The sequence below is a fragment of the Camponotus floridanus genome, unplaced genomic scaffold, assembly GCF_003227725.1.
Source record: "Camponotus floridanus strain SB8 unplaced genomic scaffold, Cflo_v7.5 scaffold67, whole genome shotgun sequence".
Classification (NCBI taxonomy): Eukaryota; Metazoa; Arthropoda; class Insecta; order Hymenoptera; family Formicidae; genus Camponotus; species Camponotus floridanus.
In genome coordinates, this window is record NW_020229835.1 from 1,123,886 (window position 1) to 1,136,911 (window position 13,026).

The 13,026-nt window shown below is 26.9% G+C and overlaps 2 protein-coding genes across 4 annotated transcripts; both read left to right on the top strand.

Moving 5' to 3' along the window:
• Positions 1–723: 723 nt before the first annotated feature.
• On the top strand, positions 724–5,278 carry LOC105256508 (lysosomal aspartic protease). 3 transcript variants are annotated; one of them, XM_025413503.1, is made up of 9 exons: positions 872–910; positions 1,253–1,259; positions 1,722–1,957; positions 2,705–2,838; positions 2,968–3,176; positions 3,583–3,705; positions 3,768–3,903; positions 4,128–4,220; positions 4,303–5,278. In XM_025413503.1, the coding sequence occupies exons 3-9, from the start codon at positions 1,738–1,740 to the stop codon at positions 4,537–4,539; spliced, it is 1,152 nt and encodes a 383-aa protein (XP_025269288.1). In that variant the 5' UTR covers positions 872–910; positions 1,253–1,259; positions 1,722–1,737; the 3' UTR covers positions 4,540–5,278. The 3 variants fall into 3 exon arrangements, with proteins under 3 accessions (XP_025269287.1, XP_025269289.1, XP_025269288.1); XM_025413502.1 differs by lacking the exon at positions 1,253–1,259 and having other exon boundaries at positions 724–910; XM_025413504.1 differs by lacking the exon at positions 1,253–1,259 and having other exon boundaries at positions 724–910; positions 4,362–4,392.
• Positions 5,279–6,200: 922 nt separating this feature from the next.
• On the top strand, positions 6,201–10,391 carry LOC112639466 (cathepsin D-like). The gene is made up of 8 exons (XM_025413471.1): positions 6,201–6,320; positions 8,145–8,377; positions 8,876–8,997; positions 9,128–9,330; positions 9,577–9,699; positions 9,765–9,900; positions 10,121–10,213; positions 10,296–10,391. The coding sequence occupies exons 4-8, from the start codon at positions 9,161–9,163 to the stop codon at positions 10,389–10,391; spliced, it is 618 nt and encodes a 205-aa protein (XP_025269256.1). The 5' UTR covers positions 6,201–6,320; positions 8,145–8,377; positions 8,876–8,997; positions 9,128–9,160.
• Positions 10,392–13,026: the final 2,635 nt, after the last annotated feature.

Here is a 13,026-nt window from a genome sequence, read left to right on the forward strand (position 1 = left end):
TATAATAATATGTTTATTTATAGATAAATAGTTTCCTTATAAATAGAATAATATAATATGTTTTCTTATAGAGATCTATTATTAATAAATATGTTTCCTTATAGAGATCTATTATTCTCTTCACAAAATTTCGTATGATTGCATTTTCCTCAAATTTACATAATATAGGAAGGAAATGTACATATAGTATAGATTTGTAAGTTTTGTATTGTATCTTGAGTAAAAATTCATGATATATTATCTCTAATTTAATATAACAAGTTGTTTATAGCAAAACTTATAAAATTAATGAATATTCACATACATATTTCAAGATTACGTATATTATTGTTTTTCTTTAGAAACCTCAAGAATTTATCAAAAGTAAAGTGATTTAAAATTATATAAATATAATTTTTTCGCACAGAATTATATAAAAAATGTCAATTAATTAAATGCTACTTTTTGCAAATTACTTATTGTAAATTTAATGACGCATGATTGACTGTTTAGTCGATATAAACAATGTATTTTTTCGAAAGTACTGTTTTTCACTATTAATCATGAATTTATGTAAATAAACGTTCTTAATTTAGAATACACGATCATGAAAAATGTGATATATTTAAATTAAATTGATCGATGGAAATCAGAATTTTTCGAATGTTTCGCGCGTTTTCTCCCTGTTCAAGCATTCAACAGAGGAGCATGTGCGATCATATATGTATATAACGCTATCGAATACAGTGTTAAGAGGAGTTAGTGAGCGACAACACTTTATTTTTCTGTGTATCAGGTTATAAATTTCAAAAGCAAAACTCGTCAAATTTTCGCGAATCAAGACTTCAGTAATAAATAAATTCTGAAATATGTTTCGTCTTCTTGCAGTAGTGACGGTGCTCTTTATGACAACTGACGCGCAATTGCACAGGTCAGTATATACTTTATTTTATTGCATATTGGCATGATAAATACCGAAATTGTAAAGATCGATTTTTTCTTGCATCCCATTTCTTTTATTAAACGCTGGCTTGTGCAAATGCAATTAATTCTTTTATACGAATTGGATGAACTTTCTTTTGTCGAAATGTATATTTTTATTTATTAGTCAAAAAGTAAATAAAATAAGAATATTTTTGAGAAAGTGCTCATTGTAACGTTTGCTTTTGTCCATTTTGCTTTTATTCCTATTGAAACGACGACCGTTAACATAAATCGTGATTGGAAGTCATTAAAACATTTGATTGTAAACTACCTTTTCACGCGATAGCAGATCAACTGTAGGTATAATGAGTTGCTTTGTATTATTTGTTTACTTGATATTGTCTGTATTCTAGTTTTAATAGTTGATACAGTTACTTGTTTTTGAATTATTTCTAAAAGTGTAAAATTATTTGCAAAATTGTCGTTAATTAAAAATCAATTTCCATTATAATAATTTTATTTAAAAGACTGGATTATAAATTAAATATTATTTTCGAGATACATGAGGGTCAAATAATTCAGAAAGATCATCGTGTTAATAAACCGTTCCGATATAATTACATCTAAATGCGTAATGTACTTATATTGTAAATGTGTAAGTTATATATTTGATTTCTGGGACGTTTACATTTATATAGAATTTCATAATTTATATTTGTTCTGAGAATATCTTAGTCATATCAAATGTGAACATTTATTTTATATTTTTTGTAAATATATATATTTATATCACAGAATGTTCTTTATGTTATTTCAAGGATTTCATTGTACAAGATGGATTACGTTCGACAATCTGTAAAAAAAGTTAATACCAAGTTGCAAGAAACTTTTTTAAGTGACGATGTTCTTTCACAAAATTTGACCAATTTCAAAAACATAATTTACTATGGCATTATTAAAATTGGAACACCGCAGCAAGAATTTAAAGTGATATTTGATACTGGTTCCGCAAATCTTTGGGTATTGTCCAAAAATTGCACAACTCCTGTTTGTTGTAAGTAATTTGCTTGTATATACATATATATATATATATATATATATATATATATATATGTATGCAAAAGTTTTTATTTGTTATTGGTTAAATAAATTTTATTTAATCGATATCGTTTTTTAGACAAAATTCGCGATTATATATACATAGATTATCTACAATTATATTTTTCAAGTATAATCTTAAAATATTTAAAAAGTTGAATATAATACAAATATAAATTTAATTTTAATAAGTATAGTATAGCTTAGGCATAAAAAACCACAAGGCATTGATGTCATATGCAAAAAATTGTTTAAAATGTTAAGATAAATTGTAAATCAAGTAATCAATTACAAATTATTAATAGGAATCACAAATGGTCGCGCAAACGTTTCGATCTATTCCAGATCCTTCTCAATGCTAACATTATAGAAAATACAAAAAATATAAATGTAAAGAGGAACAGGTCGCTCGCAAATAATAACATTCGCGAATTTAAAGTAATACAAGGTCAACGTTCAAATTAATGAGAAAAGTCAGCGCAGATAAAATATTCGTCAATATAGCGGACAATATAATAACAAATTCAAAATTTAATTATTTTTATGATAATGGAACAATATCTCTATATATTTTTATCTATATATTTTTCTCTATTTTTATCTTTATATATTTTTATTAAAATTTATTTTTTTATTATTTATTAAATTATATATTAAAATCTTTCTAAGTTTGCTAATTTTCGATATTAAATATGCTTTACAGTAAAACATAACCAATATGATAGTGCAAGATCCGAGACATACAATACTGTAACATATAATGGTCAATTTATTTTCCTTAATTTATCATACAGCTCTTTGATTGTACGTGGATTCCTATCTACTGATACAGTGAATGTAAGTCGTTATTAAACGAACAATTCAATTTAGTTACAACTATAATCAGAGTTTAAATGTATTAAGCAATCACGTTCTTTTTTTGCGCGGCAATGACGATATATTATTTCAATACCAATTTTATTATAGGTTGCCAACCTCAATGTAAAGAATCAAACATTTGCAGAAGTGGTAGACATATCAAATGAACATTTATTTGATAGATATGAACAAGAACTTGATGGTCTCTTAGGCTTGAGTTATTCCAATATATCTGTGGGTGGAATAACGCCTGTTTTCGACAACATAATTGAACAAGGGCTGGTGTCATCACGTATTTTCAGTTTTTATCTAAATAGGTACATATCCTCTTCACCTATGGACAACGTATATCCTCCTAAACAAGTGTTTTTAATAAATATGAATATTATTTATGCATATGCATATAGTTATATTTAAATGTATATTTATATTTATTTTATAATTAGTTTAATATTAACATATATTAACATAAATTAAATTTATTATTTATATTTTATTATTTATTAATTATTAATAATAAAATTTTTTTATTAATAATAAAATAATAATATACTTTATTACTTATTATTTATTAATTAAATTTATTATTTATAATTTATTATTTATTTTACATAGTATTATAATTTTTTAAATTAAAGTAATATTTATATTTGCACATTAAGTATAATTTAATCGTAATTATCACATACATACATACTGCGATATAAAAAATATAATTTGCAGAGACACTTCAGCCGATTTAGGTGGTACATTGATATTAGGTGGTTCTGATCCTACCTATTACGAAGGGGATTTCACATATATTCCTGTTACTCGCAAAGGATACTGGCAAATTACCATTGATAGGTACGTTATTTTTTAAAATTACATTCGTGTTTCAACAAATTGTCAATGTCATCACTTTGTAGGATCAAAATGACATCTGAAGATTTGTGCGAGGAAAGCTGCCAAGTTGTCGTTGATACAGGCTCTTCGCTAATAACAGGACCAGAATTGGACATCGCAAAGATTAATACATTTATTGGAGTTGATGAACATAAAACAGTAAGTAAACGATATCTTTCAAGTAATCATACCTTTCATAAAGCACGAAACATTTGATAAAAAATTATAAAAAGTTAATAATAGTGATAAAAGAAGATTAAATATTAGGTAAGTTTAAATGAAACATAAACTTCTATCTCGACACAACGACATTAATTCTTGTTTCCATTGATATATTTATTAAATATTATTAATTACTAATTTATATTATGTTTTATTTAAAGGTGGATTGCAATCGAATTTTCCAATTGCCTACAATCAGGTTTATTCTGGGTGGTAAGGCGTTCGATCTTACCGGTAAGGATTACATCATTCGGGTGAGTGCTATAGGCAAATTATTATTTAAATTATTTAAATATGTATTAGAAAAGTTTATATCGTGTATTTAATACTGCTCAGCATCCAAATCATGAAAGTATATGTACATCCATTTTCTTCACATACGACTCATATAACAGTGAAATAAAATGGATACTGGGCATGCCATTTATTGGCCGTTATTACACCGAGTTTGATATGGAGAGAGACCGAGTGGGATTTGCTTTGGCGAAAAGTTCATCAAAGTGTATAGAAAATCTTTCATTGTCACATTTTATTGTATATTTTATCATCATTTTTTTAAAATTATTTGTTTAGTTTTCGAGAAGAAAGAAATTTAATCTGTTTTAATCGACAAAGTTTGCATGTCATCAATGTGAATTTTTACGCTATATGTATATAAATGTGTTTTAATTTTTAAAAGCAATACTTCATCATGAAAGCAGTTGATATGAACATATTGTTAATTAGAATTTTTACGAGCAGTGTCATTTGCTAAGTTTATTGATGCATAGCTGTTTAGTCGACATAATCAAGCTATTCTTTCGAAACGCTGATTGCTCCTTCATTAACATTCTTAATCACGCGCACATTTAACAATTTAATAATTTAATACAATTTGTTTTAATGAACAATTTGTTTTGTTATGAAACAAAATATTAAATAAAATATTTTTAAATTTGATTGATCGATAGGACGGATGTATTTTGAATGCGCGCGATTCTATAGCAGTCGCCAAATGTAGATAAACGAGAGCTCTCATAGTCGAATACAATTTCTTTTTTGTATGTCGCAACGTACAGAAAGCAATTTATCAGAAATTTCGAAAACACGCTTTCTCGTGGTGACTGTGGTGTTGATAGATGTGAAAATCCAAAGCTAAATTCATACATTGTATTGTATGTGCACGATACATATCAATATAATAAATATTGATTTTATAAAAAAATCGATTTACCTCGTGACCACATTCGATTTTCGGAAATCTAAAACCTATGTAAATGTAATTGCATTGATTAAACACCGATAAATCCTAAATGGAATTGGTTATTCGTACAGTGCGATGAGCAATAAAAGTTTTCGATTTTATGATAATGTTACAAAAATCATTTTCTCTTTTTATTATAAGTTATCTTATCTTATAACTATATTCTTATAATGTAATTATCATCAATGTTTCTTGTTATTGAAAATTATCTTATTTTGATAAATTAATCATACATTTTTAATAAAAAATAAGATTCTTTATTAGAGATTTATTATTTCTTCCACAAAATTTCGTATTGTTGTATTTTTTTCAAATTCACACAATATATGACGAAAGAAATGTATAGTAGAAATATATATATATAGAAGTAAGAAATATATGGATTTTTAAATTTTGTATAGTATCTTGAGTAAAAATATTCGTATTAATATTATCCCTAATTTAACACAACAAGTTCTTTTTCTAAAAAATTATGAAACTAATAAATATTTAAATACATATTTCACGATTATGTATATTTTCTTTTTTCTTTAGACACCTCTAGAATTTATCAAATAAAGTGATTTAAAATTATATAAATATAATTTTTTCGCGCAGAACTATATAAAAAATGCCGATTAATTAAATGCTACTTTTTGCAAATTACTTATTGTAAAATTAACGACGTATGATTGACTGTTTAGTCGATATAAACAATGTATTTTTTCGAAAGAACTGTTTTTACTACTACTGAAAGAACTATTAATCATGAATTTATGTAAATAAACGTTCTTAATTTAGAATACACGATCATGAAAAATGTGATATATTTAAATTAAATTGATTGATGGAAATCAGAATTTTTCGAATGTTTCGCGCGTTTTCTCCCTGTTCAAGCATTCAAGAGAGGCATGTGCGATCATATATGTATATAACGCTATTGAATACAGTGTTAAGAGGAGTTAGTAAGCGACAACACTTTATTTTTCTGTGTATCAGGTTATAAATTTCGAAAGAAACTCGTCAAACTTTCGCGAATCAAGACTTCAGCAGTAAATAAATTTTGAAATATGTTTCGCATTCTTGCGGTAGTGACGGTGCTCTTTATGACGACTAACGCGCAATTGCACAGGTCAGTATATATTTTATTTTATTGTATATTGGTATGATAAATATCGAAATTATAAAGATTGATTTTTTTCTTGCATCCCATTTCTTTTATTAAACGCGTGACTTGTGCAAATGCAATTATTTCTTCTATACGAATTGGATAAACTTTCTTTTGTCGAAACATATATTTTTATTTATTAGTCAAGGAGTAAATAAAATAAGAATATTTTTGAGAAAGTGCTCATTGTTCTTTCGTAACGTTGGCTTTTATCTTGCCTTTATTCCTATTTAAACAATAACCGTTAACATAAGTCATGAAAGTCATGAAAACATCTAATTGTAAACTACTTTTTCACGCGATAGCAGATCAACTGTAGTTATAATGAGTTGCTTTGTATTATTTGCTTACGTGATATTTTCTGTATTCTAGTGTTAATAACTGATACAGTTACTTGTTTTTGAATTATTTATAAAATTGTAACGCATAAAATTGCACGCAAAATTTTCGTTAATTACAAAGCAATGTCCGTTATAATGATTTTAATTAAAAGACTGGATTACAGATTAAATATTATTTTCGAGATATATGAGGGTCAAATAATTCAGAAAGATCGTCATGTTAATAAATCGTTCCGATATAGTTATATCTAAATGCGTAATGTACTTATATTGTAAATATGTAAATTATGTAATTGATTTCTGAAACGTTTAAATTTGTATTGACTTTTATAATTTATATATGTTCTGAGAATATCTTTTAGTCATATCAAATGTAAGTATTCATTTTATATTATTTGTAAATATATATACAGGGTGAGGCATCTAAAACAGGCCACCTGAATAACTCCGTTGGTAAGCCGAATACAAAAAAATTGTTCAGACAAAAGTTGTATGGTTTCAAGGGGGACATATGATGGTGTCATTAGTTTAATCTTGAAGAGCCACCCGAAGGTCACGTACAGGTCAGCTCCAACTTTTTAAATGGGACATCTTATATGATTTTGCATATTCTTGTAGCTCATCTCAAGAGCTTTCCAAAACACTACAATTATGTTAGTTTTCATTGAGTACTTTCCAAGTTATGAGGCTTGAAATCATTTTTTAATTTTACATAAACCGTAAAATATCTTGTAAAATATTCATTTTTCGATTATTTTACCTTAATACTTTTATGTACAAAATAATGAGAGGAATCAATCGGTGTAAAGAAAACAGTTGTTTTTAACAAAAAATATGGAATTGTTAATTGCAAATTCCATATTTTTTCTTAGAAACAACTATGTGTTTTCTTTACACCAATTGATTCCTCTCATTATTTTGTACATAAAAGTATCAAGGTAAGATAATCGAAAAATGAATGGTTTACTAGATATTTTACGGTTTATGTAAAATTAAAAAATGATTTCAAGCCTCATAACTTGGAAAGTACTCAATGAAAACTAACATAATTGTAGTGTTTTGGAAAGCTCTTGAGATGAGCTACAAGAATATGCAAAAGCATATAAGGTGTCCCATTTAAAAAGTTGGAGCTGACCTTCACGTGACTTTCGGGTGGCTCTTCAAGATTAAACTAATGACACCATCATATGTCCCCCTTGAAACCATACAACTTTTGTCTGAACAATTTTTTTGTATTCGGCTTACCAACGGAGTTATTCAGGTGGCCTGTTTTAGATGCCTCACCCTGTATATATATATATATATATACTTACAAATAATATAAAATGAATATTCACATTATAAAAAATATATATATGTATATACGTATATATATATACATTATTAAATATATATATATATATATATTTATATTTATGTCACATAATGTTCTATATGTTATTTCAAGGATTCCATTGTACAAGATGGATTACATTCAATCTTTGGAAAAAGTTGACAAGTTGGTAGAAGATTTTTCGTTAAGTGACGATCTTCCTTCCGGAAATTTGACCAATTACAAAAACGTAAATTACTATGGCATTATTAAAATTGGAACTCCGCAGCAAGAATTTAAAGTTGTATTTGATACTGGTTCCCCATTTTGTTGGATATTCTCCAAAAATTGAAAAATTTCTGTTTGTTGTAAGTAATTCGTTTATATATACAGAGTATTTAATTTAACTTTTACACCACAAATAACTCCGTTATTTTTACATGTTCAAAGAAATAGTAAAGAAAGAAGTTGTATGAATGAAAAGGGCACCTGACAATTATTTGATCTTGAGTAGTCTTTTGAAGGTCAAATTCTGAAACAAAAACCCCCATTTTTCATTACATTCTGTAGCTTACCTCGAAGACTTTCCAAAACACTATAATAAAGTGTCTTTTCTTCGAGTACTTTTCGAGTTTTGAAGCTTGAAGTAATTTCTAAAGTTTCGTAAAATCTTACCTTAATTAAGCCGTAAAATATCCAGTAAAATATTCATTTTCGATTATTTTATATCCATACTTTTCTGCACAAATTAATGTGAAGAATCAATTGGTGTAAAAATAAAGCGTAGTTATTTTTAAGAAAAAATTGTAATTGTTAATTGCAAATTAGTATTGTTAATTTTCAATTGCACTCAATATGCTTCGTAGCAGGACATAATCTATATGATAGTGCAAGATCCGAGACATACGATAATACAGTAAAAAGATTTTCACGTTTTCAATATGGCTCTTGCGATGTAGAAGGATACTTAGCTGCCGATAAAGTGAATGTAAGTCATCATTAAACAAACAATTTAATAGTTACAACTATAATTGTAATTTAAACCTTTCTTAAACAATCATATTGTTTTTTTCTTGCAATGATGACGATATATTAATTTAATATCAATTTTATTATAGGTTGCCAATCTCAATGTTCAGAATCAAATATTTATGGAAGTAACTAATATGTTAAGAATATATCCTAATTTTTCTAGACCATACGATGGTATCTTGGGCCTGAGTTATTCCAACATATCTGCCAGTCGAATAATGTCTGTTTTCGACAACATTATTGAACAAGATCTAGTATCACCACACATTTTCAGTTTTTATCTAAATAGGTACATATTTTCTCTACTTATGAACAACATATAAACAAGAGTTTTTGATAAATATACAGTTCGATTTCTACATATATTTATATTTATTTTATAGCTGTTTCAATAGTAACATAAATTAAATTTATTATTTATATATAGTATTATAATGCTATAAATTAAAATAATATTTATATTTGCATATTAAATAAAATTTAATTTTAATTTTCATACACATATTACGATATAAAAAATATGTATAATTTGCAGAGACACTTCAGCCGATTTAGGTGGTGAATTGACATTGGGTGGCTCCGATCCCGCTTATTACGAAGGGGATTTCACATATATTCCTGTTACTCGCAAAGGATACTGGCAAATTATAATTGATAGGTACGTTATATTTTTAAATTACATTAATCGTGTTTCAACAAATTGTCAACGTCATCGCTTTGTAGGATCAAAATGAAATTTGACTATTTGTGTGAGGAAAGTTGCCAAGCTATCGTTGATACAGGCACTTCGCTAATATTAGGACCACAATTGGATATCGCAAAGATTAATACATTTATTGAAGTTGATGAAAGTAGTAGGGTAAGTAAATGATATCTTTCAAGTAATACCTTTCATGAAGCACGACATTTCATTAAAAATTATAAAAAGTTAATATTAGCGATAAAATAAGAATAAATATTAGATAAGTTCAAATGAAACATAAACTTCTATCTCGAAAAAACGACATTAATCCTTGTTTCCGATGATATATTTATTAAATATTATTAATTACTAATTTGATATTATGTTTTATTTAAAGGTGGACTGCAATCAAATTTTCCAATTGCCTATAATCAGGTTTATTATGGGCGGTAAGGCGTTCGATCTTACCGGTAAGGATTACATCATTCGGGTGAGTGCTATAGGCAAATTATTATTTAAATTATTTAAATATGTATAAGAGAAGTTTATATCGTGTATTTAATACTGCTCAGCATCCAGATGATGAAAGTATATGTATATCCATTTTCTCCACATACGACTCATATGACAGTGAAATAAAATGGATACTGGGCATTGCCATTTATTGACCGTTACTACACCGAGTTTGATATGGAGAAAGACCGAGTGGGATTTGCTTTGGCGAAAAGTTCATCCAAATGTATAGAAAGCCTTTCGTTGTCACATTTTATTGTATACTTTATAATAATTTTTGTAATTAGTTTTCTAGTTAGTTTAGTTTTCAATAAGAATGAAATTAATTTTAGAAATTAATTTTAGAATTTTAGAAATTAATCTTTTTTAATCGACAACCGGCAAAGTTTGCATGTCATCAATGTGAATTTTTGCGCTATATGTACATAATTGTGTTTTAATTTTTAAAAGCAAAACTTTATCGTGAATGTAGCTGATATGAACTTATTGCTAATTAGAATGCGAATTTTTGCGAGCAGTATCATTTGTTAAGTTCATTGTCGCATTGCCGTCTAGTCGATATAATCAATCTATTCTTTTAAAACGCCGATTGCGTCTTCATTATCATTCTTAATCACGCGCACAATTAAAAATTTATCTTATTACAATTTGTTTTAATTATAAAACATAATATTAAATAAAATAATTTTAAATTTGATTGATCGGTAGGACGCATGTGTTTCGAATTCGTGCGATTGTATAGCCAAATTTAGATAAACGAGAGCTCTAAGGGCTTATCCAAACAAACTTGCATAGGTGCATATGCATTACATAAGACCATATGGACCAATGAGCATCGAGTATTAAATCGCTATATTGACTTACATAACATAATACTCGATGCTCATTGGTCCATATGGTCTTATGTTATGCATATGCACCTGTGCAAGTTTGTCTGGATAGGCCCTAATAGTCGAATACAATTTATTTTTTGTATGTCCAGTCACAACGTACAGAAAGAAATTTGTCAGAAATTTCGAAAACATATTCCACTTTCTCGTGGTGACTGTGGTGTCGATCGATGCGGAAATCCAAAGCTAAGTTCATACATTGTACTGTGTGCACGAAACATATCGATATAATAAATAGTGATTTTTAAAAAATCGATTTTACCTCGTGACCATATTTCGACTTTCGGAAATCTAAACTTATGTAAATGTGATTGCATTCATTAAACACCGATAAATTCTAAATGGAAGATTATTCGTGCAATGCGATGAGCAATAAAAGTTTTCGATTTTATGATAATGTTACAAAAATCATTTTCTCTTTTTATTATGTTACCTTATTATAACTTTATTCTTATAATGTAATTGAAATTAATGAATATTCAAATACATATTTCAAGATTATGTATATTATATTTTTTCTTAGAAACCTCAAGAAAGTATCAAATATGTCATTTATAATTACATAAGTATTATTTATAAGTATTATTTTTTCGCACAGAGTTATGTAAAAAATGCCGATTAATTAAATGCTATTTTTTGCAAATTACTTATTTTAAAATTAATGATGCATGATTGTCTGTTTAGTCGATATAAACAATGTATTCTTTCTTGAAACAATTGGTTTCATATTATTAATCATAAATTTATGTAATTAAACGTTCTTAATTTAGAATACACGATTATTAAAAATATGAAATATTTAATTAAATTGATCGATGAAAATCTGTTAAGATTTTTCGAATGTTTCGCGCGTTCTCTACATGTCTCAAGCATTCAACAGGGGCACGCGCGATCATGTGTATGTAACGCTATCGAATATTAATACAGTGTTATGAGGAATGTTAGTAAGAGACAACACTGTTATTTTTCTGTGTATCCGGTTATAAATTTCGAAAGAAACTCATCAAATTTTCGCGAATCAAGACTTTAGTAGTAAATAAATTTTGAATTATGTTTCGTTTTCTTGCGTGAGTGTGACGGGCTCTTTATGACGTCCTGACGCGCAATTACACAGGTCAGTATATATTTTATTTTATTGCATATTGGCATGATAAATATCGAAATTATAAAGATTGATTTTTTCTTGTATCCCATTTTTTTTGACTTTTAAAAAAACGCGTTGAACTTGTGCAAATGCAATAATTGCTTCTATACAAATTTGGATAGAACTTTTTTTGTCGAAACATATATTTTTATTTATTAGTCAAGAGTAAATTAAAATAAGAAATATTTTTGAGGAAAGTGCTCTTGTCCTTTCGTAACGTACGCTTTATCTTGCCTTTATTCCTATTTAAACGCATGACCGTTAACATAAATCATGATTGGAAGTCATCAAAACATCTAATTGTAAACAACTTTTTCACGCGATAGCAGATCAACTGGTAGGTATAATGAGTTGCTTTGGTATTATTTGTTTAGTATTTTCTGTATATAGTTTTAATAATTGATGAAGCTACATGTTCCTTGAATTATTTATAAAATTTTAACGGAATTATAATGATTATTTAAATAATGATTTTATTTAAAAGATTGGATTACAGATTAAATATTATTTCGAGATACATGAGAGTTAAAATAATTCAGAAAGATCATCGAGTTAATAAATCGTTCCGATATAGTTATAATAAATGCGTAATGTACTTATATTGTAAATTGTTGTAAGTTATGTAGTTGATTTCTGAAACATTTAAATTTGTATAGACTTTCATAAACTTATATATGTTCTGAGAATATCTGTTAGTCATATCGAATGTGAATATTCTTTTATATTATTATAAGTATATAATATATATATATATAT

Coding starts and splice junctions, on each gene's coding strand:
- LOC105256508 (XM_025413502.1), top strand. CDS start 849: ATGTTTCGTCTTCTTGCAGTAGTGACGGTGCTCTTTATGACAACTGAC. Junction 911..1,721: donor ACTGACGCGCAATTGCACAG/GTCAGTATATAC, acceptor TGTTATTTCAAG/GATTTCATTGTACAAGATGG. Junction 3,706..3,767: donor TGGCAAATTACCATTGATAG/GTACGTTATTTT, acceptor ATCACTTTGTAG/GATCAAAATGACATCTGAAG.
- LOC112639466 (XM_025413471.1), top strand. CDS start 9,161: ATGGAAGTAACTAATATGTTAAGAATATATCCTAATTTTTCTAGACCA. Junction 9,331..9,576: donor TTCAGTTTTTATCTAAATAG/GTACATATTTTC, acceptor TATAATTTGCAG/AGACACTTCAGCCGATTTAG. Junction 10,214..10,295: donor GTAAGGATTACATCATTCGG/GTGAGTGCTATA, acceptor AATACTGCTCAG/CATCCAGATGATGAAAGTAT.